This window comes from Tachysurus vachellii, chromosome 7, assembly GCF_030014155.1.
Source record: "Tachysurus vachellii isolate PV-2020 chromosome 7, HZAU_Pvac_v1, whole genome shotgun sequence".
NCBI classification, from domain to species: Eukaryota; Metazoa; Chordata; class Actinopteri; order Siluriformes; family Bagridae; genus Tachysurus; species Tachysurus vachellii.
Genome location: NC_083466.1, coordinates 18,668,120 through 18,695,856, shown reverse-complemented (window position 1 = coordinate 18,695,856; position 27,737 = coordinate 18,668,120). Strand labels below are relative to the sequence as shown.

The 27,737-nt window shown below is 39.4% G+C and overlaps 1 protein-coding gene across 3 annotated transcripts; it reads left to right on the top strand.

Moving 5' to 3' along the window:
- gigyf1a (GRB10 interacting GYF protein 1a) lies at positions 1 to 27,714 on the top strand. 3 transcript variants are annotated; one of them, XM_060874759.1, is made up of 26 exons: positions 1 to 232; positions 9,490 to 10,081; positions 10,297 to 10,358; positions 11,188 to 11,317; positions 12,355 to 12,450; positions 12,717 to 12,831; positions 13,325 to 13,433; positions 13,789 to 13,982; positions 14,129 to 14,346; positions 14,485 to 14,602; positions 15,083 to 15,262; positions 15,724 to 15,869; positions 16,047 to 16,206; positions 16,997 to 17,163; positions 17,640 to 17,740; positions 18,289 to 18,389; positions 18,499 to 18,572; positions 18,662 to 18,796; positions 19,398 to 19,571; positions 19,842 to 20,008; positions 20,118 to 20,281; positions 20,405 to 20,565; positions 21,022 to 21,069; positions 21,889 to 22,033; positions 22,518 to 25,919; positions 26,073 to 27,714. In XM_060874759.1, exons 3-25 carry the CDS (start codon positions 10,324 to 10,326, stop codon positions 22,583 to 22,585), a joined length of 3,006 nt encoding a protein of 1,001 aa, XP_060730742.1. In that variant the 5' UTR covers positions 1 to 232; positions 9,490 to 10,081; positions 10,297 to 10,323; the 3' UTR covers positions 22,586 to 25,919; positions 26,073 to 27,714. The 3 variants fall into 3 exon arrangements, with proteins under 3 accessions (XP_060730742.1, XP_060730741.1, XP_060730739.1); XM_060874758.1 differs by having other exon boundaries at positions 19,395 to 19,571; positions 26,259 to 27,714; XM_060874756.1 differs by having other exon boundaries at positions 19,395 to 19,571.
- Positions 27,715 to 27,737: the final 23 nt, after the last annotated feature.

Here is a 27,737-nt window from a genome sequence, read left to right as displayed (position 1 = left end):
ACACAAACAAGAGCAGCGAGTAGACAAGAGCTATCAACGCACAGCGACCGTCGGAGAGAGCAAATACACACAATATAGCTATTATACACAATCTAATGAGGATTATAGCGCGGTTTTAGAGTACGCCAGGAGCCGGACACCACAATCCCATGTGTGAAAAACGAGAGGTCTGGAAGTAAATATATATAAATATATATAGAAGTTTGCGCTTTTGGAGCTGCAGAAAAACACGGTGAGCAAACGCAGCGTCTCTCCTTGAATGTTTTTGCTAACGTTAGCATGCTAGCATCGTAGCTTGTTTCGAATACGTTTGGCCGTTTATTGCGGTTTGTTCCGGTTTGTTCCGGTGTTTTATGACCCCGGGGTTAAATTGGTTGGAGTGTAAATGTAACGGAGAGCCGTTTTTGTCCTGGGAAAGAGTTTATTTTATAGGTTTATTTTGTTAAGAGAGTTGTAGCCGAGTGTGAAGGCCACGGTTACAGGAGGGGGGGAGGAGGAAGGGGGGTGTGTTTGTCCAAAACAACACACTGTCGTGTACAAAAAACTAGACGTGTACTTCAATATAAAGCCTATTCGAATGATACGTGATGTTTAGCGATTTAACATGCATTGAATTCGATGGATATGTTTATAAGGCGAAGCTTCATAACCAGGAGCAATGCATCTTGGGATATCATGAGCTGCTTGGGGTTTCAACCACATTGTTTTATATAGGAAGTGGCTAAAAACACTGCAGGGCTTCTTAAAACTTTTCTAACCAAAGGTATAACACTTATAATCCACCGTTTAGAATCATTATCCAGCTACACAAACATGACACCTGCTCCTAAGTTGATACCACACATTGCTGTTGATTTTTTTTTAATTCTGATTGGTCTGAAGGTGTTGATTGATTTTCTATGACAGAGTTTCTGAGGGTGGTTCAAGCACACTTATTAGTAAAATCTGATCATTTATGCTCAATCACGTGTGTGCAGTCCGTACAATCATGCAGATAAAGGTCAAGATCTTCGGTTAATGTTCATATCAAACAGCAGAATGGGAAGAAAATCTGAGCAGATTTTCTGAGCAGATAGACAAGTCTATAGTAATTCGAATAAACGTTTATGAAATAAATGCTTTACGTGACAGGAAACAGTGTGGTCTGTTGCTGTTGTAGCTCCTCCACCTCAATGTTTGATGTGATGTGTATGCTGAGATGCTTTGATGCTCATCACAGTTGTAAGGAAGGTGTTGTATGAGTTACTGCATCCTTCCTGGAAGCTCGAACCTGTCTGGCGTTTTCAGAGATCCTACAGATTTGTTTTTTTTTAATTAAAAATTTGCATTAGATTCAGGTTGACAGCCTGTGTAATTTGACTTGTTTTTGAGTTGTAATTGAGGTTGAAGTTATTTATGTGCAGTCAACTACAGCAAGAACTTGATAATGCATTTGGCAGACGTTCTTATCCAGAGCGATGTACAACAGTGCTTTTAAGTCTCTGTTGATGAATACGTTAACACTGGTTCACCTGGCTACAGTTAGGACGGTGACGTGGTGTTGATGACATTTCCACTACTGTAACAGAATAACAAACCTTACTTTCATACAATCCATAAATCTGGCATTATATTAGAAGGCTAACTAGATATTATTAGTTAAATACATGCAAATCATTCTGCACGAGCACACCTAGTGATCTCATACGACCGTTCTTCAGTGAATGTGTTTGCAATTCATGCTTTCCTTCATGTAAAATATGTGAGAGAAGTGAAAGGCAGCACGTTTGTGTTGAAGGTCAGAGTCATCACCCACAGCCAGGCAAAGAACACAGGTTGTGTGCGTCACATACAGTCTCACTCTATACGATAATCTGGTTGTTTTCTCGCTGCAAGCTAGTGCTAATAATAAGGTTGCGCAGCACAGGAGAAATAATTCGCCATGATTATATTTACTTAATATAATCTGTTTACAATGGCACCACATAATATAAAGTTCGTTTGAGAACGTACCATGTGAATGTATTGACTCTTCTCAACACTTATCAGAAACATGAGGTCAGGCTGTTCAGTATATCTGCTTTGTTAGAGAGTTGCATTCTGCAGTGATCCGAGCTGTTCTGGAAACACCCAGACCTTCCTGTGTTGCTCTGACGAGCCTGCTTTTGTTTGTTTATAGTGTCTATATAATAGTTATAATAGTTTCTGATACAGGTTTCATCAACAGTGATTGTTTATATTTATGCTTTTTTGGGGTTGGGAGCTCTTGTGGTGCTTAGACTTAGTGTTGAATCAAACCAGGCTTCTTAATGACCATTCTGAGAACCCAGATTCCATAATGTTCTGAATCTGAGGTTTAAAAAAAAAAAAAAAAAAAGAAGTTTGGCACTTTGGCACACTAGATTAGAATAGCGTTGAAAAAATGAAATGTAGAATCTGGACCATGGGTTCAGTCATCAAGTTTTCACTACTGCAGACCTGATCCAACTCATCAGCTAATTATCCAGTTTCCAGAGTTAGATCAGGTGCGTGGTACAAGTCCTCAGCTGTGGAGTGTTGACACTGCATTTTGATGGTTGTCCTGGTCATCTGTATATAGGTCTATAAAGCATTATCATTTACATAAACTGATCCTTTTCAGTGATGTCACAATATTGTATAATTTAAAAAAACAAGCCTAAGTTGCTGCATGTGTGAAGGCCTGCACATACCTGTATACAATTGTTTCCTGGCCAGGCAGTTAGCTTTGGTACCTTTTACATGTATTTGCTGATTGCACTCCAGGAAATGTGTAAGGTAGGCGAATACTGTTGCTGTTGAACGTCCATGGTTCTGTAAAAACCGACGGCATTATACAGTTTTAACCAATGCTGAACATGTGAGACCGAAGTCTTCATGATCTGTAATCTTTTTTATTTTGCCCTGGATTATCCTTCAGTCGTCTTATGCATGCTTATATCTGTGACAAGTCTTTGGCCATTCTGTATAGCACAGATTGTTTTCTTTCATCTTTGATGTTATCAGTATGTTGATTGGGAGCAGCATTTTCGCACTAACTGTAGGTTTTAAAGCTCTTACTTCTCTAAGACTGAACCATAAGCTAAGCCAAAACAAACCTCCAACTTTTAATGGTTCAGTTGTTTTACATATTTGTAATTTTTATTAAGAACATATCATCTTGAGTGTGTAGGTATTGCAGTGAAAGTGCAGGGAGTTAGGCATGTGGACTCTGATCAAACTTTACAACTTTACTTTTGCTCGCCATAGATGTGTTGCCTGCCTAATTTTATACTGGCATTTCTGCGAGTTAATAAACCTGAAGAGTGGAAAAATTAGTACTTATGTGGCGGTGCATGTGTTTGCAGACATAATCCATAGAAATGGTTAACAGAAATATGAAATGCACACCCAAAGCTTTACTAAATATCAGCTTTACTAAGTGCCCGTACTTCACTTATGGAAGATTTGCTTCCTGCAAGTGCAAGGGGGAGATTACAGTTTAATCTTATTCATTAAAGCCAAAACATCTACAACCTTGAAACTTTAACACTCCTAGTCACAATATGCCTTTGTGAAAGGATGTTAAGAATCCTTAAATGAATCTAAACAAGATTTAGTTGCTTCAGAAAGTCTTCAGACATTCAGGTTTTAAATATATTTTACTTGATTAGAAGTAGCTTTTTGCTCATCTGTAACGATGAGTTGAACGCATGAGGTGTTTTTATTATTATTTTCAACACTCCTATATGAAAATCTATCATTTTGACCAGCACTCAGTATTTCGTGGAGGCTCCACTAGCAGCTGTCATTGGGTCACTTCCCTAACTTGTTGCAAAACAGTGGCTCATACAGCAGGGGGTTTAGCGTTTGGATGCTTCAACGGCCGTGAATCCGTCGTCTGCCTTCTGCATTGTGTATTTATGACGGTTATGACAAAAGCAGCACACACTCGCGGTAGTTATGCGCCTGGCCACAACCACTGTGGTTACATCATTCCGAATGCTATCCAGCACTCACCGGTGCAGACACTTAATGTGTACATGAGGCAAAAACTTCCACTGTGCTCTAAAGCAATTACAGTGAGCCTCAAAACCAAGAAAAATGTAAATAGCTGGTTAAAGAGTGTGTGCCTTTCATCCACTGAAATAGAAATGATTTATGGGGCACTTTAACATTACAAGTAATTGTTATAAAAATGTTTCATTGCCATTTGCAGTAGTGATTAAATAAAACATGTAAATCTAAAGTGTGTGATGCCCAATTATTTGTAAAAGATTGAAGTAAGTTTAGAGTCTTCAAACCCTTGTCTATGAGTTACATGTCTACAATGTGTGTAGAGACATACACAACAGCGATGAATATGTTTAATATGCTGTACTGTGTAGCTCTGTTAGTTTGAAAGCGAGTCTGGCATCTTGTGTTGCGCGTGATCTCACAAACTAAAAATAGTTCATGTCTAAATGTGTTAATCGTTTGAATCAAAGGTTTTATCAGTAAGTGTCTGTAGGAAGCTGCACAACATGCTACTGACTATTACAGCCTGTATACCAAGACTGAAACTCTTCTGCTGCAGTCTGTCATTGTTTAAAAAAAAATGGAACCAAGTTTGATTTCACACGTCCGTGTTGGTCACATGATTTTTGTATTTTTATTGAGTCTGATATATATGACAGTAAGCAATTTTTTTTTGTCTGTGCTCCAAAGCTGCCTAGATTCATTCAAGTTTATGTAACCTGTGCCAGGATATTGTGTGGCTTGAGATCACAATATAATGTTTCATTTTAACATGGTCGCATGATTGATGTGGCAGTGCTGTGGTCTGTGAAACAAAGGGCTTCACGGGAGCTCCAAATTGAATGAAGTGTAAAGAAATTTTAATAATGATAATCTGTTGTAATTATTATTAAATATATTCTATCAAGATTTTTTTTTTATCTGATTGACAATACCTTGCCCTGTTTGGGGGCACATAAGCCTTTTTATTAGCTTGGCTTTGGAGTTTGACAGTTATTGCACATACGATGGCAGTAAAAATAATTTCCCACACAGTCGGCTTTGAAGGAAAAACAGTCGATTGTCAGTGGAATGCAGCCAACAGGAAGCCAACACTTGTTACAGATCAGGGTAAAGTGCAAAGATTTTTTTATTTTTGTTTCATGTACCTTTTTATACATCCCAATTCTGAGAGGCGGTTTATTGGTAAGTGTACTGTAAAGAGGAACACAGATGGTGTGAAAACCTCTAAATTTCTGTATTTCCTTTCCTCCTAAATTTTGACAATTACCACCCATTCGCTGGCTCTCCTTCAAGACTGGGAAGGGCGAGGGCTAGTACACGCTTCCTCAGTGAAATGTAAATACAATATCTTGATCTCTTTATGAACTACTGCTCATGCTACACCACTGGCACCTGATCACACTCCATTGTGTTGTATACATGAGCTCACAGACTCCCATGATTTGGTGGGATTAATGTCACAGTAAAAAAGAGCAGAAACAATTCTCTCTTAGACTTGTCCATAGATTTCTGTGGTATCACTGGGATCCAGTCGAATAGATGTCTTTTCCACAGATCTTCTAAAATTCATAAATGCAGAGCTTCAGGCGAATGCCAATCGGTAGAGGTCCTGACTTCATAACTGGAAAATGTTGTGACCCCTGACTGAGTACTCCTAATTAGATCCATTATGGTTCATTTATATACAGCTCATTGGTGGCAATGGTCTCCTGAGTACGTCTCGTATTAGTTATCCGGTTGCTCATCGCGCCCCAGGTTTTTAAGAAGGAAGCTGGACGACTATAGTGTACATTACTATAGTCTAAATATAAGATGTTACTAGAAATACTCTGTTGTACATGAAAAATGTTTACAGTAAATCTGAGGGAAATCCCAATTCTATGTGCATGTTTGTGCTTTTTCTCCTTAAACATTAGAAACTGTATAGAAATCTATTCACAGATCCTATTCCCCCAAACAGTCTGGTGTTGTACATGTTTTTCAGCTTATCCTCAGAAATACTGCACTCAGATGTTATACAGTGATGGACAGTTTCACAACAAGTTGTGTCGTCATATGGTTACCCGTTTACATTGTTCGGTTTATGCAAATGCTTGCAAGAAGTAAAGGTAATTGTTTTATTTTTTGGTTCATGAAACCTAACCTGTTTATCTGCTTGTTCTCTTCACCTGGAGGCAACGTACATATTAATGTGCAACATTCTGTTTCTCCAGTCTTAACTCCCTCTGTAGAAGAAAAGCATACAGCTGCTCAGTGTTGCTGGGAGATCTCTGTTGCCATGATGTCTCAACCCCTGGGATATTTTTTCCAAGACTTGGTGATTGGCTCACCACTCTGTTTATGAGGCTAGATATAACTCTGTAATGATTGAGTTCACCTAAACGGTCAGTAATGAGGGGGAAAGTTAATCTAATCTAATAGATTAGGTTAGGCATATAGGCATGTTCAAAATAATCATTTAAAAATGGATCATTTGCATTTTAGTTTAGTCTTTTAATAAAGAAAAATGGAATATTTTAGTAGTCTTCCTTTAGATTGGTTAAATCAACTAAGAAATGTTACAGTTCCTTTTAAATGAAACACCTCCTCTTTTCTTAAATGCACAGTGCCAGTTTGTTTTGTACGACAGAGAGACGTAACTGTACGCGATCAGAGAAGGAAGGTTCGGAGGCAACGTTGCAGCACACATAATGACACACAGGCTTGTGCTTAGTGCAAGTAACGCATCTAAATTAGGGGACCGAAGGTGTATGGTTCTCCTTTGGGAACTGTACGCTTTCTTTATTCTCCATTACACTGTTTTTCACAGTGATGGAGGATAGTCACTGCTTGCCTGCTAACACCAATTTTGGTGCAAGCTACCTGAGCCCTCTAGCATCTCCACTAGGGTAAATTTGGGCATATGCTTACATTAAGTACTTTGCTCTTGTGTTTCAAGGACATTGCATTGCACTTCCTTCCCCTTACAAAGAGCATCCATTACCAAATTTGAAATAAATGATCACAACATCATAGAATCAACCTGAAATGTTTATCTACTTCCTGAAAAACAGGACAGTTTGTCCATAGTGCACAAATGAATGTAACGAAGTCACCAAAAAGGAATAGTGCTTTGAGCACTATTGCAGCAATCTCTGAGCAGCAGTGACCCGTTATGGCATTTAACTCAAAGTCCTCGTCTTAACGAATTCTAAGGCAGTTAAATTAAATCCCTGTCTGTATGGCCCTGTGTTTTGAATCTTTGACATAGCTTTATACCAGCTTCAGGTAAGGTGTTGCTAAGCTAATAAGAGGTACTATTAACTGTCCATGAATTGTGTAGCATTAAAACGTACTGTGTCTCACCAAAACTAGCTTTGTTATACATGGATGGATTTAAAAATAAAAATACGGGGCATGATTTTATACACAAGCGTTACTGTATTTTGTTATATATAATGGTGATAGTCATTGCTTTTCCTTATTAAACTGCAAATTAAACAGACCCCCTCCTCCCTCCCCCCACCTCCCCAACCAGGCCGGAGCTTCGTTCTACATCAAAGTTAATGGAATTTTGGGTTCTACTTATTTTCCATAACTTTGATGACAAAGGACCATTGTGTGCACTTCCAGGAGTTGTTTGATTAAAACACATTTCGCATTATTTGTTTTTATGCTGCAAAGAATTAAGTTTTTTATGTTGTTTTGCCAGTATACACAATTAATTTACAAGAAATGAAAAAGAACTTGAGCAAACACAAACATGTGGTAACCGAATTATGGCTGATTACACGCTCCATGTGAAGTTATTTTAACATTAATAACTGTATTCTAGAGTTCCAAACTCGAACGATATAAACTAGTGATATTCTTTACTTTAGATTTGACGAGGTATGTTATTGTGGTTGGGATTAGTATTACTATTTATGGTTGAATTTTGGGAAAAGGGAGCGTTACCAAGAAAACTAATCCTTCTCAGTTTTTTTTTTGTTAATGGATCTGATCTCGTTGATCTTGGTGATGGACATCCCTTAGTGTTCTGAAACATACTACACAATGCACCTTAACGCTGGGATTTGCACAGGACCGTTTAAATTTTTTACTAAATATTTTAGCATGTATTGTATGCCTTGTTACCCAAGATTGTGGATACTGCTGGGATTTGTGAATTTTCCACTGAGATGAATAAAGTATCTGTCTGTAAATATAAACTGTTGATACTAGAAAGGCGAATTCACTTGATGCACGCTTTAGTAAACGATTTCAGGGTTCAGTATTGAAATTAACCAAGTGAGCTCTCTGCGTTCTTGAACACGAATCCAAGTAGTGCAGTACAACCATCTGCACCGCTCACGTTACATTGGAGCTTCAAGTGCACCCTGTGCCTTAAACCCTGCCGGTATTTTGCTTTGTATAGATCTGGTTTATGGTACTTCATCTGTGGATTCAGGAATTAATAATGAGCCACAGTTATAGCATGGAGCTGCACCATGTTAACAGGAGATATATATACCGTTTGTGGAATATATCGAATTAGATATGCATTTCCTCGTGGGAAATGAACTACTTGTACGGAGCTGAAAGAGAGATGGATTAGAAGGAAAGAAAGGGTGCAAAAATGTGAGAAAAGCAGACACTAAACAAAGAGGTGGAATAAAGGGAGAGTAAAACATAGGAGGAAATAGAAAATATTAAATAAGCAGATTTTTTTTTCTCAGGATAAAAAGAGGAAAAAATTACAGGTGTTTAAGGAGCATTAATACTGTTCTCATGTCGAGTTTCTCTTGTGGATAGACTGGTGGAAAAGACACCTGTGACACCATATCATCAGGCCTCTGAGGCACCAGTCCAGTGGGTAATGGTGAATAAAACCTGATAGTTCAGACATATGATCTGATTGTCCTGGACTTATGTTTCAACCCCCAGCTTCGAAAATAGCCTAGCTTTTTCCATATGTAGACTAAATGAGCATTGTTGCACAGAAAAATAAGGCCCAATTATTCAGTCATGCCAAACTACAGCATAATCGATCTCTGTGCTGATTAACCAAGGAGATTAATTTGGCAGAACTTGTTATTGTTGTTATTTGTAAACTATTTTTTTTTCTCTTGTATTTGGAATCATTGTGAGTTTGTACTTTTGTATTCAGTGGTAATTGTTGACGTAGTAAAAATTCAGCTTTGTTTTCTGAGAAAAGCTAAATGTGGGTTTTAATTTTTAAACCACGTTTAATTGGAAAAAGCTTCTAAGCATTTTATATTCAAATGTGGCTTCTGAAATATGAGAGTGAGGCAGGAAAGAATTAGGAAACTGGCTTGATCAATGTCGTCCAGGTTACCGCGATAAGCCTTCTGTCAACAAGCACAGTCCAATGTAGAAGGTTTTTGCAAAAAACATAATGTTGGGTTTCAGCACATGAACTTTATTTTCATTTGAGCTGATTTAAGGATTTAAGTTAAAGTTTGTTGCTCTGTCTCTGAGTTTCATCTGCTGTTCTTTCTACCTTGTGCACAGAGGTGGGAGCAGAGTCGGCGGCGTGAGAGGGGTTGACTGGCGGGGCCTGGTCATACAGCGTTTCAACCGGAGGGAGAGGAGGAGAAGGAGGAGGAAGGAGGGAGAGCAGAGAAGGAAAGGAAGACCCGAGGAAGACTTTCACGGTCACCTGCTTTAGACAGCTGTGTTGCCAGCTGATCAAATTTTGGTTTTTCTTCATAGCGTTGGATTTCTGCAGCTCTGCTTGGATTTTATTGTCAGTATCAAAGTGTTGCTGTTATCACTCAGTTATTGTTAGTGTTTTATTATTATTTTTTCCCCCCTCAGCATTTGTTCAGGGTTTTTTTTCTTGGGGAATGTTTTTATTTGTTTTTGGACTGTGAACAGGGGATTTCACATCTGATCTAAACAGATTTGTCCTTTTTCCTCCTGTGCACACCAGTATAAGGCAGCTATTTCGCTATTCTTTGGAAATCTTAAACTGCACATACCTTATTCACAGCCACAATCCACACGCTGTCTCTCACACACGCACAAACACACATACACCACTCAGCCTTCTCACCTAAGCCTGGTCCAGCCTGGTCTTGCCTGCTCCGCTGCCCTGGACAGGGTAAGTGCTCTCAGCCAGCATGTTTTTTGCTTTCATACTCATCCTTGTTGTAACCGTGTGCAATCCATCTTATTTCTCACTGTATTGAAAAAAACTGCTCCTGCCGTGTATTTGTGAGAGTATTATGTTGTTTACACAGAATGGTGAAGTTTTGCTTGTTGACATCTCCTTGCTGACTTGTGAGCGTGTTTTGTTTTTTGTCTGGATTTAAATAGATTCAGCTCCAAGAGGAAGGGAGGAATATGACAGCAGAGACACTCAATTTCGGCCCAGAATGGTAAAAAATTGTGAAATAACGTTCATATCTCTCTCTCTCTCTCTCTCTCTCTCTCTCTCTCTCTCTCTCTCTCTCTCTCTCTCTCTCTCTCTCTCTCTCTCTCTCTCTCTATCTCTCTCTCTCTCTCTCTCTCTCTCTCTCTCTCTCTCTCTCTCTCTCTCTCTCTCTCTCTCTCTCTCTCTCTCTCTCTCTCTCTCTCTCTCTCTCTCTCTCTCTCTCTCTCTCTCTCTCCCCTATTTCCCCTATTTCCCCATTCTGTTACGTCTGTTAGTTTGTATATCTTCTTGTGCTCCTTTCACTTTTCTTTTTTAATGAGCTTTTTCACCTTTTATGTCTGTTAAATATTTATACACTTAAACACTACACTAAACACATTTATACGTTCACCTCTCTCTCTCTCTCTCTCTCTCTCTCTCTCACTTAATATACTCAATATACTCCTCCCTCCCTTCTTCTGTGTCTTGCTTTCTCCCTCTGTAAATGTTTATACAGAGATTAGACCATAAGGTGTGGCCTGTTTTCTGGTGGTAGGCCATCTCTAATGGGCCAAGGACTGCTGTATGCATAGTTGATTACTGGCCAGCACAAGACTATTCCTGTGCATGACATGTGGTTTGCAGAGCTGATGTGCTTTTATAAAGCTCTTCATTGTCATCTAAACCTATCTGAATAAGACGTGTTTAGTGTGCTCTGATAAGTTTGTGACAATATCTCAGGAAAAGGTGTAAAATTTTAATAAGGTGTATTAGACATTAAAAAGAAAACAAATCTATGTCTGACTCCTTTCTTTGTTTCTTTCTTCTTCATGTTTGTTCCACCGTATCCTCAGGCTCCGTGCACTTTCCAGTGGAGGCAGTGTGACTTCCCCTCCTCCCTCTCCCGCTATGCCAAAGTACAAGCTGGCCGAATATCGCTATGGCCGAGAGGAGATGTTAGCACTTTATGTCAAAGACAACAAGGTGTGTAGCTGACCAACGTTCTACAAGACATTTCACTGCAGCCAGCAAATGACGAAAGATAGAGCGGAAAAACATTTATTTTCAGTAGCGGATCCCAGGGGAGCCCTGACTCTGCAGATGTGAATTTCTGAATCCAGTTGAGGATTCACGTGCAAAGATTTCACAATGTAATGTTCTTTTGTGTATGTGACTGGAAATAATATTATTTGGTGGGAAATATTAGCAATAATTGTGTCATAATGAATATATTTAAATCCGTAGTATATTTATAAATTCAGGAAAAAAAAAATCACTGAAAGCTGTAGGTGGTCTAAATAAATGGTACATGTAATCACATTATACCACATCATTATCGACTGCATAAAGGTTATTCATAGGTTATTCATAGGTTAATACTCTTGTTCTGATATAGATTCTGTAGTAACTGACAGAGATTTGTATGGCAGACACTCCATAAAATAAGACAACAAATACAAAAAAGTAAAAAATGATAATAATTTATCGTTTAACAAGTCAAAAACGTAAAAGTTGAGTTGATGAAACATGGCAATTAGCTGTGGTGTGAGCGGTATAACACATCTCAGAGCAAGCTGTTGCTTTAGGGTGGCAGCACATCGCAGCTCATCGCCCCACCCTGTCTTTGCATCATTTTTGTTTATTTATTTTTTTTTTTTTAACTGCCAGAATGAGAGAGAGAGAGACCTAATGTACATGGTATGGACTGCAAAAGCTGACAAATGGTTGTAAATTTCAAATACAAGACTTTAAGGCCATTTCTAACTATCCTATGTGACAACCCGACAGCTACAGGTGCATGTCTGTTTTAACGACTACTGAAATTCTCCTCAGGTTCAGATCTGTGGGTTTGACTCGGCTCTGCATATCCAACATTCTAAGCATTCCAGATAGGGCAGCAAACAACACTGCAGATATGTGCATTGACATGCCTAAATTTACCCGCGAACAGTCGAAAATGCACCATAAGATGAAGTTTTCTGAATAATGAGCCTCTTTTTTTCTTGCCTGGGTGTTTGTAGATACCAGAGGACATGCAGGATAAGGTGTTTGCTGCTATACTGCAGGATGAACCTCAGCAACCTCTGGCACTGGTGCCTCTTACTGAGGAAGAACAGGTTAGAAATGTTTATACACACACACACACATCCTTCGTAGTGGTGTCTTTCTCTAAAAGGTCTTTAAGTCACACCATAACTCTTATTTACCAAACACACATGCTCATCACACTTCCTGTAAACATCCAGTAGACAACAGACATAAAGTTTTTAAAAGAAATAATAGACCGATTTTTGCTGTTCCCAGTCTCATGATTTGTGTTTTGATGTGCTACTGTATTTCTGCTTGTAACAAAGTTTGTCTTTTTTTTTCTTTTTTCCTGCAGCGGAATTTTTCCATGTCTGTCAACAGTGTGGCTGTGCTGAGGCTCATGGGTAAAGGGGGTGGGGCCATTCCTGCTAGTATGGCCCGTGGCAGAGGCAGTGTGAGAGGTGGCCGAGGTGAGCGAATAAGTGAAAACCCAGATTACTGATTAGCAAATCAGTGTGCAAGGCTTATAGTGAATGGTTGTTGAGTTTGAGACTCACATTAGTGTCTAGACGCACAAGGAGATATCAATAGGCACGTCAATGTTTAATTTATTTTTCCAAGAATTTTTCTTTTTTTATTCAAGTTTCAAGAATAAGACACATCACTTAAAATAGTCATACTATACCAAATAGACATGCTTTCCCCTGTACTGTGACTTAGTATATGTTTAGACGTATAAGATGTGGTAGCCTAGTGGTTAAGGTGTTGGACTACCAATCGGAAGGTTGTGAGTTCGATTCCTACGTCCACCAAGCTGCCACTGCTGGGCCCCTGAGCAAGGCCCTTAACCCTCAGTTGCACAGTTGTATAAAAATGAGATAAAAATGTAAGTTGCTCTGGATAAGGGCGTCTGCTAAATGCTGTAAATCTAAACGTAGACGTACGTGTTTGCTGTGTGTGTAGGCAGGGGCCGTGGAGAAAGTGGGTTTTACCAAAGAAGTACTGAGGAAGGAGAGGTGGGCTTCAGCAGGAGTGTGAGGGAGATTCACCGTAGCCAGAGCTGGGATGACCGGTATGACCATCCTTATTTTTATTTAGAGCTACAACGGAATAACATAACTGACAAAAGATGTTTGTTTATATGTTGCAATCTTATAAGGGATTGCTAAAGCAGTACAACTGAACAAGTTCTGTATTTTTTTTTTCCTAGTCTAAAGTTTCAAGTTTAGTATTAGTCATTTAATAATAGATTTTCATAAACAAACCTCATGCTAATGTAATGACTAATTCTGTAAGAGTCCTGGCCTGTCTTAAATAGCATTTCATTCTCAGTGTCTGATGTATGTTTCTAAATTTAGAAGTGGCAAACCACATCGAAGATGTCTAAGGTGGGGTTTTTTTTTTTTGGAATCTCATTGTGTATGTAGGGGTGAGCGGCGCTTTGAGAAGCCTCTGCGTAGGGAGGGGCTGCGTGTTGGCTTTGAGGATGTGGGCTCTGCTGGGCGGAAAGAGTTCATGCGTTCAGATAGTGATAACTGGCGCACGCTGCGAGAGGAGCATGAGCTGGAGGAGGGTGGAGAGACAGGAGGCAGCTGGAGACTGGCTGGCTCACGCCGAGATGGTACGGGTACACACACACACAAATGGATGAAAGCATAAAAGTTGAGCGCACGTTGATTTTTACACTCCTCCACTAATATTAGCAGTCTGATGCTATAAGTAGACAATTTGCTCATCTTTTACCTTTTTAATTTTTGTTTTGGAAAGATGGAGGTCCCCGTTCAGCAGGCTGGCGGGAGCATGGCGAGGTCAGACGAAGAAAATTTGACTTTGATTTCCGGGACGGAGGGATTGAAGGAGGAAGGAGGAGAGCAGGAAGTGAAGGAGCAGAGGAAGAGAGAGATGGACTGCCAGAGTGGTGCACTGATGAAGAAGATGGTGAGATGGGAACCTTCGACTCTTCTGGCGCTTTCATGCCCATCAAGGTGTGTTCGAATGTATAACCATCTGTGTGTGTAGCTGACAATTTTGTACAAACGTTACATGCTAAGACTCTTATTTTTCTTATTTATCCACCTATCGTCATCCTATGTCTCTCTCAAATGTTACATGCACACATTCAGAAGGGCTCCAAGGACCCTATTCCAGAAGAGGAGTTTGATTTTCAGGGTTTAGAAGACGAGGACGAGGATGGTACAGATGGAGAGAAGGACAGCAGTACTGGTGACAAAGCTGAAAGAGGTAAGGGGGAAAGTTTGGAGTTATAGGCACGTGTATATATATTCATTTCTGGAAGTATTGGAATGGCAGGGGTCATTGTTTTTCTTTTGCTTTACTCTGAAGCCATTTGGGTTTAAGATCAAAATGATTGGGTAGATAGATAGAATTTCACTCTTCTGACACCAGAAGAGTCATGTTTTAAGTTGTTTAACATTCCTAAGTAATATTACATTTTGCTGTAAATATCAGGAAATGAAAGCTGATCCATCTTCTCATATTTATCATTTGATCTCAAAACCAAATGTCTTTTAGTGTATAGGACAATAAATAAACAGGTAAATAGTTGGCATTGCTGTTCCAGTACCTTTGGAGGGGGCTGTAATGATCTAAAACAATTAATGTATTAATGATATTTTTAGCTTTTTGTCTCAATGGCTAAATTATTGTTTAACAGTCCTCATGTGCACCTTTTAACCTGAATAAAATTTTTTCCATGCTTAGATGAGACCGACTCTGCAGCTATGTGTGAGGTGGAGGTGAAATCTCTCCCTCCCACTTCTCCTTCCTCCATGCACCTCGTTGCTCCTCAGGCCGAGCCCGTGCCCATGCCCGCTGCTGCCCCCATTTGTCTGGAGGATCCTCAGCCTGCACCTACCATGCCCAGCAAGATGCCAAGTGAAGGTAACCAGCGCATAGTTCTACACTTTTCCTCTCTAAGATATGATGCCAATATCACTGCTGATTCCCGATATGGAATTTATTCGTGTTAATAATTACAAAAAATGTTGCTGCGAGTTCTCTTTATTTTTATTTTCTTTGGCTAATGAAATGATGGGAAATGATATAAATGTATTCTGTACTACATAATTATGCTATGCTTTTACAACATATTTGAAAAACATGCCAGTAGATTTAACTGGATCTGCATCACCACAATCTGATGTTTTCCATTGTTTCAACTCATCATTGGTTCTATGTTGGCACTCTATATTAGAGCACCGTGGCCAAAATGTTAGCTGAATCGTTTTGCATAGTTTTCTGTGCAATTACTTAACATGTATCTATATAGTTATTAGATAATGTCTTGTAATTTGAAAGTAGTATAAGAGATCATATGCGTTATCTGTCTGTATGTGCTATAGTGTTATCAGAGCCAGTGTCTGAGCTGAGCCCTAGTGCCTCCTCCAGTCTGCCTTCATCCCCTCCTTCCGCTTCCTCTGCTGCTACTGACCTCCCACCAACGGGGGGTGACCCTGAGGATGACGAGGGCATGAAGCACCTGCAGCAGGTATATGGTCTTGTGGGACAGAGTTCCACAAAGGAAATTTGCAACCAACATAACCTGTATATGTGTACGCAGTGTCGATTATCACTACCTTCACTCTGTGATGAGTACTCAAATATCTGGAAATCCTTAGCATCTATAAGACAATTGCGTAATTATAAAATGTTTGTATTTACACAGGAGGCAGAGAAAATGGTTGCAGCTCTTCAGGACACATCTCTGGAGGAAGAGTGTTTCACCCAGACACTGCAGGAGAGCAGAAACACTGCAGCTGCCCTGCCTCTCTCTCATGATTCTGCCATGAAGTGGTTCTACAAAGACCCCCAGGGAGAGATTCAGGGTAGATACACGTGCATTCACACACACACACCAAACAAGCAGAAGTGGAGTTTCAGATGTGTCTATATTATTATTATTATTATTATTATTATTATTCAGTCTAATACACCTGCATTTGTGAAGAATGATTATACACTTCCTCCTACCAAGTTAGTCACCTGTAACTCATATATGAAGTCATTGAATGCTTCCAATGAACATTTTACAGATTGCACAGATATGAGGCATGTTGTACTATGAGGAAATCATGAAGGTATTACGAGAGCCGTTCACATGTAGATTTATCTGTTTTCCTTCCAACATTGTAAAAATAGAATCAAAAATATTTTGGCTTAATTATGTTTTGTTTAAGGATTTTATTAGCATGACACATGACAAAAAACTACAGGATCTACAGAAAAGACAGATCATTACTGACTTATTTTTATTTATTTATTTTTTACAAATACCTCATTGATTTATTTCTGTTATTGAACACACAATTCTTCAGATGTTTGTTGACTTTCCTTAGATGTCTGTTGTAAATGAGTTTTGAGTAAACTGGTTTTCTGTAGTTTTATCGGTACAGAGAAATGTCACTTAATATGCATGTGTAACAGCAAATGTGGGGGATAATTAAGTTTGTAGGGAAAAACTCTCAGGCAAGGGTGGCAGATAATGCTCCTTTAAATAGATTGAACCCTTTTGAAATGCGCTTGCAGGCACTTTGAAGTATCTTTAAATATTTGAAGAGGTGAGCAGGACCTGATTAACGTGTGCTTTGTGTTCTTGTCCTGTTTGGTTCACTGTAGGTCCCTTTAGCACAGTGGAGATGTGCGAGTGGTTCCAGGCAGGCTACTTCAGCATGACTTTGCTGGTGAAGCGTGGCTGTGACGAGGGCTTCCAGCCTCTGGGCGATGTTATTAAGATGTGGGGGCGAGTGCCCTTTGCACCAGGCCCTTCCCCTCCGCCACTCCTGGTGAGCATACATTATTCACACAAGCACCAAAAAAACTCACTTCCTGTTCTACCGAACAAAGCATGTATCTATTAATAGGCCATTGCAATTATATTCTCTTTGTGACTTGTATAAGGAGTAAAACAGACATTATGGAAAACACCACAGGAATTAATTATTACTTCCATAAATTAGAAATTTTTCGTCTACTTTTACCATATCAACTGTCCATCTGTGTGTCTGTCTCTTCCATGAAAGTTTTTGTGAAATGGTTAAAACAGCAACATTAGACCAAGCACATTGATGATAATTACTGAGTTTCCTGGAATTAGAAATTGCTATAGAAAATGAAACAACTCGTCATTCGCTAATTTGCAGCTTTGTGGCATAAAATTAGTAAATAAAAATTGTTTTAATCATTCCTAATAATCTGAGCATATAACCCATCTGCCCTTGCAGACTACAGATATTAATCCTTGTGTATGTGTGTGCATCAGTGTAATCTGGATCAGGACCGGCTGAAGAAGCAGCAAGAGTTGGCTACAGCTGCTCTCTACCAGCAACTGCAACAGCATCAGCTTTTCCAACTCATTAACAGGTGTGTTGAAGATTCTCTTTGCTCTAGAATCGTCTTTTTTGATCTGAGTGGTTTTTAATGTTTTTAGCTTATCTTGTGTGTGTGTGTGTAGGCATATGGATTCTGGTGTCCATGGCCAGTTGGGCAATGTGTAACAGCTTTGTCTGTGATTGCCTTATCTTTGTTTGCATGGAGTAAAGTTCTTGTCAGTCTTGTTGGATGTCTGTCCTGGAGATTTTATAAAAATCTTTTTTTTTTTTTTTAATTGTCATGCACTTCAACATCTACACACACAAAAAGGAAGCATAAAGAAAAAAAACGTCTTTCAGGTTACAGTAAATGGCAGCACATATGCTTTTAAAAAATCAATGACAAAATCAGGTGACATTTTGGGGTGGGAAAGGATGAATTACATGTTTCATAGTGTTTTTGCTAATTACTTCTAGTGTGTGGAAATGTAGGGAACTTAAAACGGGTGGAATCAGTTTTTTGTGTGCCGTTGGCCTGTGACTCCTAATAATATACAGTTACACAGGTTTTTAAAATTAAATGTCCTGTGGTGTGTGTAGGTGCGGAGAGCAGGGTATGATGCCTTCAATGAACAGATCGATGTCAGTGCCAGATACAGGGTCCATGTGGGACATGCATACCTCAGCCTCACAGCCGACAGGTAAAACACAGTTTTGTTTTTCCATTTTACGGCACTCATTTGCTCTTTGAACACATTGTCAGAGCGGCATTTTTTTAATTTCACGCTTGATTACCTCACATTGTTGTAGGTGGTGAGGCCAGTCTATGGGACTTAACAATGAATTCTTCAACTCAGGGTCCAACTCTTGAACAGCTTCAGAAGGTGAGTACGGTGCCCTCTGCAGACCAAAAAGCATTAATAACGTGTATTAACTTACAGATCCAATAACACTGCATCTGTGCCTTGTTAAGCTCCAGGAGAGAAGAGAGGCTGAACTCAGGGCTAAGCGAGAAGAGGAAGAGAGAAAAAGAAGGGAAGAAAAGAGGAGACAGCAGCAGGAAGAACAGAAGAGGAGAGAGGAGGAAGAGCTCTTCAGGCGTAAACAGGCAAGGCTTTTTGACAGTAACATGGTTCAAGTCTTATATCAGCAAATCAGTAGACGGCCTTTCGGAGTCTTACTGAACATAAAGGCCGCTCATAAGATGTTGTGGTGTTTGTTTGTTTGTTTGAATATAAAAAAGCAACTTGTAACTCATTCCATAATCATGCCACCTCCTGCATTACACACACATGAATGTGTTACAGCTAGACTTATTTTTATTAGTCAGACAAATGATAGTCTGTTTGTTAGGGTTTGGTCACAGGTGTATTTGCAAGTAACAGTGAAGTAATGCATAAATATTGCACGTTTTGTGTGTAATATTCTATGTGGGTTTCAGCAATTTTAGTGTAAATTGTTGAATAAATGTAGACATGGGCAAGACATGAAATGCCTTTTAAATGAAAAGCTAAGACAAAACCACTAATGGGTTCAATGCTGGCCTTCTTTCTTTACTTATTGGGAATTCAGGAGCTTTCGAATTTTTCCTGTCATGTAACTGTGTGTCAACTCACTATTGTGTGAAGTTTTAAGCAGTTGTGTTAGTGGCATGATTTAACTTATTTTTACCTGATCTTTTTTTTTTTCGTGTCTTTTTTCTGTAGCAGGAGCTTCTGATGAAGTTACTACAGCAGGCTCCACGTCAGGCGGCTGCCGGCTCAGGCTGGAGCGCAGGCTCGGTACCTGGACTAGGGAAGCAGGGCAAGTCCATTAACACGCTGGAGATTCAACAGGACACTGAGAGACTCTATAAACAGCAGCAAAGAGCCCAACAGCAGAGAGTAAGCCCATTTATATACACACACAAGATTTCTGTGTAGCTTCAAATAAAGTACTATGCATTTACTTTTAAACCCATTTGTGTATATGCTTCTATACGAGTTAGACTTTTTTAAATGATCTGTAAAGATACATAATAAATTAGGTCAGTCAAATTTCTATCAAAATTCAGATTGATTTTAAATTCACTAGAAAAATGACAAAATTAGAAAAATGTTAGTTGTAATGAAATGGAATGCATTTATACCTTTTTGTTTTGCTCTCCTTTACAGTGGGCTACAGAGGGTCTGTGGGGTTCTGCTGGCATGGATGGGAAGGCAGCTGGTGGCAGTAGTCCCTCAGGAGGCAGCATGGGGGTTTGGGACGAGGCCCTAAAGAACCAGAGTGCCCTCCGCGGTGGCATGGGCCTGAAGAACAGCCGCAGTAGCCCCTCACTCAGGTGCTGCACACATTCATGCAACCCTATCACCAGTTGGCTGGATTCATGTTGAATATACAGTTATTGTATCATCCTGTGAAAACCATATTTTCTGAATTTGTCGCTTTAGTGATCAATATTTGATGATGAATCGCCGCAAAAAAACAGAGGATGAAGAGCGCTTACTGAAGCTTTTGCAGGGGATGAAGGCTCAGGACGGTTTTACCACATGGTGTGAGCAGATGTTGCATGCCCTTAACACCTCTGCCAACAACTCAAACTCCTCCCTGGATGGTAAATTAACTCTTTTTCATTTGTTTCACTTTTCTTCTTTTTCCATTGCATCCCTTTTTTGTGCCAGCCTTATGTTCTAATTTTAGTGTGTTTTAATGTGTTTTCTTGGTGGTTTTCTCACAGTGGCCACTATTGTGGCATATCTGAAGGAGGTGGAGTCGCCGTATGAGGTGCTGGACTTTATTCGCTCCTATCTGGGTGACACTGTGGAAGCCAAAGAGTTTGCCAAGCAGTTTCTGGAACGCCGTGCCAAACAGAAAGCCAACCATCAGAGGCAGCAGCAGGTGTGTGAGGGTTTATATCTGAGAAAGCGATGGTGCTCTAAACAGTTATGTATTATTTAGCAATATGTTAATTATTTGAGACTAAATGTCAGATCTAAATTTATTGACATTCAAAATGAATGAAATGAACTACAGACACAATCCGTCAAACTTAAACAAATGGATAAACGACTTGGAGACAATTGAATCAGGTTCATGAGGTGTTTGCCTGCCACATGGCATGCAAACAGCTTAATGCGTCATTTCTACGTGCTCAGCATCTGTATGGGTAAGATGAACATGCTGCTAATAGATGTTCCCTATATTGACAATCAACCATAAATGAATCTCATCAAAACATTTGTGAGGGTGAAACTTATTTGGAATTGATTTATAGATTGACTTTGTTTTGCGGACAGTGCGATTTCATTTGTTTTTTTAAATGTTTTATCTCATTCATTTATTTATTTATATTAGCTCTCTAAGGAGGTGGGTGGACTGACCATGAACAGCTTTCCTTTGCAGGTAAAACAATTAAAATGTATTATGAGTCATGAATTATTGCCCTAGGATTAATGCTGTACAGGATCTAAATGTAAAGCGTTTGTGAATAAAGACGAAAATTCTCACACAAAAAACAAATGCATTTTTTTGCATTGCTTACCAGTATCTTAGTGTGATATTGGAGCATGGGAGGAAAAGCAAAAGCTTGTCTGAGGCTTCCAGATATGCAGTCACAGATTATTAAAAGGGAGGGACGCTCGCCTCCCTGTCACTCAATGCTTCGTAAATTGCCATTAGCTGATCAGTATGAGAAAGCCGAGTTCTGATGACGCTGAGAGGAACAAATGTGCATTGTGAACTTTTTTTGGTTCTGGCAGTTGTTCTGCAGGAGAAATTGCCAACAAGAGTAAAATCTTTGTTTGTAAGCTGTATACAAAAAATAGAGCTCATATATCATTTTACTGCTTCTAATTTAAGATCCCATACGCAGTCTACTCATCTCAGAGTTTTCCCAAGTGCTGAAGGCACTAAACAAACCAACTGCTGCAAAGAATGCAGAAAACAGACTGGATTTGTATGCAAATATATACACACTGGCAAGCTGACACACACACACACCAGGGTTCAGGGTAGAGGAGACTCACTGCACTCTGGTCAAATTACACATTTTAATATATTGCAGCCATGTAGCCTACTTTATCTTTTCAGCTTAAAATGATTACATATTAACATTTCATTATCAAATGAAATTTCATATCTGATTTTTCCTGTGTAATCTGTTGTACTCGAGCATGTGATTTTCTACATATCTCAGTTCTCCCTGACTTCTTGTCTGTCCAGGATTCAATGAGGGGTATGAACCCTGCTGCTTTGCAGTCCATGTTCCAGGCAGTGCATTCTGGGAAGGGAGGGATGGGCTACGACCAGGCAGGAAAGCTGAAGAAGAAACAGCCCATGATGCTGCACTCTGATCCTAGCATCTTAGGTACACCTGCTTGTCTCTTCTGTCTTTTTACAGTGTGTGTTGTGCACAGAGTTACCAGATTGTTAGGTTAAATCTACACTATACTAACATATTTATTATTAACTGACTGTAGCCCAGCTGTTGCTCTTCACAGCTTGTCTGCAATGTGGTCCTGTACTGGATTCCATTTAGTGGTGAAAGTGGAACTGGAGACTGATTAATGGTTCACAGCATTGAGAAATGGATATGTTTGGTAAACTGGTGATGCTTGTACAAGTGTTCTTGCCAGATATTTAACATCTTATTTGTTTCTTCATAACGTTTACTGTCTAAACCTATGGACTGGGTGTTAATTCAGTAGTACTTCATAATTAATCTTGTTCTCAGTAGGGTTCTTAAGGTTTGAAATGTTCATGAAATGATGATCTAGCTGAAATAGCGTATGGTTTCAGCGTATCATAGTATTAATCCAAAACAACAACCTCTGTGTGTGTCTTTTGTCTAGGTTATTCATTCCATGGTGCAGGGGATCGGATGAGCCTGAGTGAGATGGAGATGGTGGAGGATTACTGAGTCCACAGCAATAGCTACCTGAGGCCTTTTTCTGCGGGTCCAACTAATCAGACTCCGCAAGTCCAATGTGCACTGCTGGGGATTGGGGGGAGGGAGGGGTGAAGAGCCAGTATAAACAGAGAGAGGGGGTGTGTGTGTGTGTGTGTGTGTGTGTGTGTGTGTGTGTGTGTAAAGGGGAAACTGCAGCTGAAGTATAAAGTTACAGCTTCAGGCTTCCTCTGTAGTGGTGTGGTGAGGAAAAGGGTGATATTTGGGGGTGATTAAACTTCTGGCACTTACACAATAAGCACCTTATTCAAACTAATGCACTTTATGAAGGTGGTATATAGATAGGTGTTGTGTTTTGTTTTGTTTTTCTTTTTTTTAAAGAAGGTTTTACATGTTAGATATGTTGTATTGATTCAGAAATATTCCCTGTATATATATATATATATATATATATATATATATATATATATATATATATATATATATATATATATATATATATATATATATAAAATGTGTGTGTGTCTGACTAAAACTGGACATGGTGGTGATTGAGATGGGGACCGTCCTGTTTGTTAAAATCGTATCAGAAAAAGACATTTCTTTGAAGACAAACACTGTTTATTTTTTTTCCTTTTGTTCTTTATTAAAAAAAGTTTCTATAAAAAGCTATATAAAATAATAAGATTTTTGCTCAAAAAACTTGAAGATTTGCACTTGTATAAAAAAAATGACAAAATGACAAAAAATGGGTTAGGATCTATGTTATGGAGAATAATATTTTTGTGTGTGACTGAATGAGTGTGTCTGTCTGTTTAAAGCATACTGGTCTGCACATTATTATTATTATTTTTTTTGGCATTACTTACCAAGATGTATAAAATGGAAAAGAAAAGAGGCCATTTTTGTTTTCTTCCCCTCTCCAAGCAAATTAGAATTTTGTACTTGGTGAGTGAAAATGTGTAAGAGAGAATGTATGTTTGTGTGTGAATGTAAATTTGCATCATGTTTGTGTATTTGACTGAGGGGGGACATAGGGCAATGGCACAACCCATCCTTTTTTTTCTGTCATTTCCTCATCCCCAGATGGATGTGAAAGCTGTAGATGCAACCAGAAAAAAGCTTTAGCTTCTTTTATACTCAGCAGTGCTGTGCATGCAAGTGTTTTTTCCTTTTTCCCCTCTTTTGTCCACCACCCGTATCAGTGCCTCTAGTAGGCTTATGGGCCAAGTCTTGAGGTTATTTGTGTATGTGTGCATTCGTGTGTGTGTGTGCGAGAGTATGAGTGAGTTTCTGTCCACACATGTGCCTAAGAACTTAAAAGGGCGAGTAGTTGGAGTTCATTGCTGCCATTGAGACATTATTTTTTCGGAGTGTGTCTCAGTAAAGACCCCACTCCCGTGCTTATAAACCAAGAGCTTTGTGCGTTGTGCACACCATTCTCTGTAGTTCTTCTAGTGTAGCCTGGGGATAGTCCATTGACAGGATTGTCCACTTTTTGGGGGGGGTGTGGCTCACATTGCCTTGTTGTCCACTCTCTTACTCCTGAGCAAGTGACTGACTGGCTTAAATAGATCCCATCAAACTGTGCATGTGCACAGAAATGTGCACAAAATGTTCATCTAATGTTACCTGTTTGTTGTTGACTCTGTTATGGCATATATGTATCTCTAATATACACATATACACACAAGTTAAAAGTATTTGGACTACAAACGAGCACTTGGGGCTGCTACTTTTTTATTATTTTTGAAATGTTTTTCCTGTAGTTTTTAGTTTCATTGCCACCATGTGAAGTGTGTTGTGTCTTTTTACAAAAAAAAAAAATTGAATGTATTCCAAAAAAGGTGAAAAAAAAACAAAAAACAGTGAAGCCGGATTGGTTTTTTTGTTTTGTTTTGTTTTTTAATAACTTCATCGCAAAAGCGAAAGCGTAGTCGGACATCGGAATGGAGCAGAAGGCATCTTTTTCATAAGCCTCTTCAGCAAGAATCAAGACGACTACCGCCAGAAGACACTGCCTCTACAATCCTATTCATATAGACATTATGACTATGATGATGATGAGAGAAAAAAAATCTATTCCATACTGGAGTTTTGGTTGTTTACAGAAAAACACTTGGACTTTTCTGGGTGCGTGGTTTTCCTTTTTTGGAGGGTGGGTCACTCAATTCAAAAACATTGGGGAGGAGGTGCTGTAGTCATCACATGACCGTGTGCCCCACGTCCTTGTTGTGAAGCAGAAAGTCTCCATACTTGTGACTTTGGGGATTGGGTGCTGAGACAAGCAGTTATTACAAAGCTGACCATATTTTGTTTACTGAATTTGTTGAATATGTTTTTTTTTGTTTGTTTGTTTGTTTTTTTTCTTTTTCCTGCAGTGGATTTAAATACTCTTTCAGCCAGAAAAAAAAATGTTTGTGTTCCTGGGGAAAAAAAAAAATTCAAAAACAGCACAGACCATTTTCTTTTCGGTACTTTCAAATGCACGAATGCGATTTGTTGATGCTTTAAGAGATTTTTTGTTTGTTTGTTTTGTTTGTTTTTTTTTCTTTCCCAGAGTATCTAACTGGCCTCTAGGTTTTGATTTTGCTTTAGAAATGTTTAATGAAAGATACAAAGATGGACATGTCTGTGATGTGTTGTAAAGTACAGAAGAACATGAGGGACATTCATGACCTCACCTCTGTCCTCATAGCCTGGGGACTGGGACTTTAATTAGCCTTTCTGTTTCCATGCGGGCAAAGGGAGCATCTCAGCAGTTGACGGCGAGCGAACGATCACTGCCTCGATGCTCTCACTATGCACTTTTCACACTCAAAACTGTGAGGAACCTGCGGGGACACATAGAGGAAGACAGAGGGCGCTGTTGAAGCATGGCTGACCGGACACTTTAAAACCAGCTAAGGCCCCTCCAGTGAGAACCTCACCAGGCATGTTGTTCCCATGTACATAAGTGATGCTGTTATTTTTGTTTGTTTGTTTTTTGTCCTTTTAACTCGGCAATTCTTAGGACTGAACATACTCTTGATCACACCAATGAAGTAGGCTAATAAGACATCAGACATTTTGAATGTTATGGAATACGTTCAACTCCATGTTCTGCCTTTTGGAGATTTCCTGAGGATGCACTCAAGCTGCAGGAAAGAACATTTATATACAGCTTGTTTCTGGCTGATGAACAGACTATTTCAGCGGATTCTTAAGTCAAGTCTAGAAGCTTTTATTCTGCACAGCGATTGAGGAGTAGACAAGTATTTGAGGAGATGAACAGAGCTTCTGCACAGCTGTGGATTCATTTCAGCGTGGAGTCGCCTGTGACTGCAGCAGCAGAACTGTCTGTCCGGTAATGACACTAATGAAAAAAGTACATTTATGTCATGTAGAGAAAATGTCAATTGTTTCATTGTATTCATGTTGCACACTTGTCTCTGTTTCTTGTGTGTTTTTTTTTTTTTGTTTGTTTTTTTTGCATGTTTGTTTTGTTTTTTTTAAACAGACCAGTGTACCTGAGCTTCTGCCATGGACAGTGGCCAGCTTTTCTTTTTCATTCTTTTTCTTCCTGATCTGATCTTTTATACTTTCTACACTCCCCACTGTCTCTCTCTCTCTCTGTTTCTGTGTGTCTCTCTCTCTGTTTCTCTCTCTCTCTCTGTCTCTGTCTCTCTCCCTCTCTCTGAGGAAGGCCACCAACGCTACCTGCTCTAAGACCTCACCGCTTTCCAGTGTGGTGTGAAGTGACTGAACCGATAGCAGTGCGATGTACCTCCATGACTTGCTGGCTCCCCCAGTAGGTGATCATCGTTGTATGTCTAAGCAGAGCTTGGAATACTGGAACTCTGGAACTGTGACAGTCGATACGTGTACAGACTGTTGAAGTCCATATTGCATACGTGGCTTACACACGTCGAGGTCTGCTAAGCACACCTGCGAGCATGGTCATCATCATCCAGTATCAAACGCAATCTTCTCTTCCTTTGACTACTTGACTAAACTGTATTCAAACACAGACTTCATCCCCATGGCTACTGGCTGCCGTGTAAACTGTATATGCAATTACTGCTTTTCTGTCACGTGTGATTTTCTTTCCCCCTTTAGGACATGCCTTAATTGTACAGACAAGCCTGTACTTTGGGGGAAAGATGCTTAACCTGTTCAGTTAACCTGGTTTTACTCCCGTCTTTATTCCTGAACTAAATGAGTCATTAAGTAGCTTGATCAGAGCTTTGGTTGAGGATTAGATGTGACGTGTAAATGATTTACAAATCCCGTCAGCACTAAATTTAACACTTCGAAAGTTTAGATAGAGAGGGTGATCAGGTCGGGCTAATTCTAACTAAATCGTTTGAAACTTATGTACGTTACAGAACATGCAGCATGGTGGAAAAAATGATGTTTTAATATCATGTAGTTTGGAGTGATTAGTAGTGGAATTAACTGAAATTACTGTCTAACTCTGGTGGCCCGTTTTGGCCTCTTTGGACAAGTGGTTGAGCTGCATGCAGCTGGAACATGGTGCTGTTGCTGTTAAGAGACATAACGTAACGATTTATCTGACAATAGTTCAGAAACGATTGGAGTTCTTATGTGCATGATGCCCTTTTATTATGAGTGGTGATTGATTAAGCTAGATAGTTTAATGAGATTATGATGGGCGTGAGCAGGATGATGGATTACCGTGCCTGAGTGGCCCTGTTTTATTAAAGATCGCGTATTATCTTCAAGGACAAAAGTTGCAGGTACATGTACCCGTGCTAGCAATGGGCTTGATCATAATTTGACACAAAAAAAAAAAAAAAACCTATCCTTCAAACCAAACACTTGACTAATGACTGCAGGAACGTCTGACGTTTCTCAGATATTTCTCCGCTCCCATAGTCTTAGTACGAAGGGAAATCATCAGTATTGAGTCGGAATCTCTGTCGTCACATCATTTGCATGTAACCTGTAGTGGAGGAGACGCAATCATCCATTTGCTTCTTCCCATTCTGCTTGTTAAGTTTGTCCTGTAGCTTAACTTTTAAAATCCTACAGATAACGGTGAAATCGTACTACAAATAAAATAACATGCAGATTAATAAGAGTGTAAATAGTTTGGGTTTTGTTTGAGAAATGAGTACTTAATAAATGATTATCATTAAGATTGATGTTCTGTGTTCTTAAT

What these genes read in the sequence shown, in the direction of transcription:
- gigyf1a (XM_060874758.1), top strand. Translation starts at nt 10,324, where the DNA reads ATGACAGCAGAGACACTCAATTTCGGCCCAGAATG. An exon ending in AGCCAGAGCTGGGATGACCG is followed by an intron (nt 13,434 to 13,788) that starts GTATGACCATCC and finishes TTGTGTATGTAG; the next exon opens with GGGTGAGCGGCGCTTTGAGA. An exon ending in ACCATCAGAGGCAGCAGCAG is followed by an intron (nt 20,566 to 21,021) that starts GTGTGTGAGGGT and finishes TATTTATATTAG; the next exon opens with CTCTCTAAGGAGGTGGGTGG.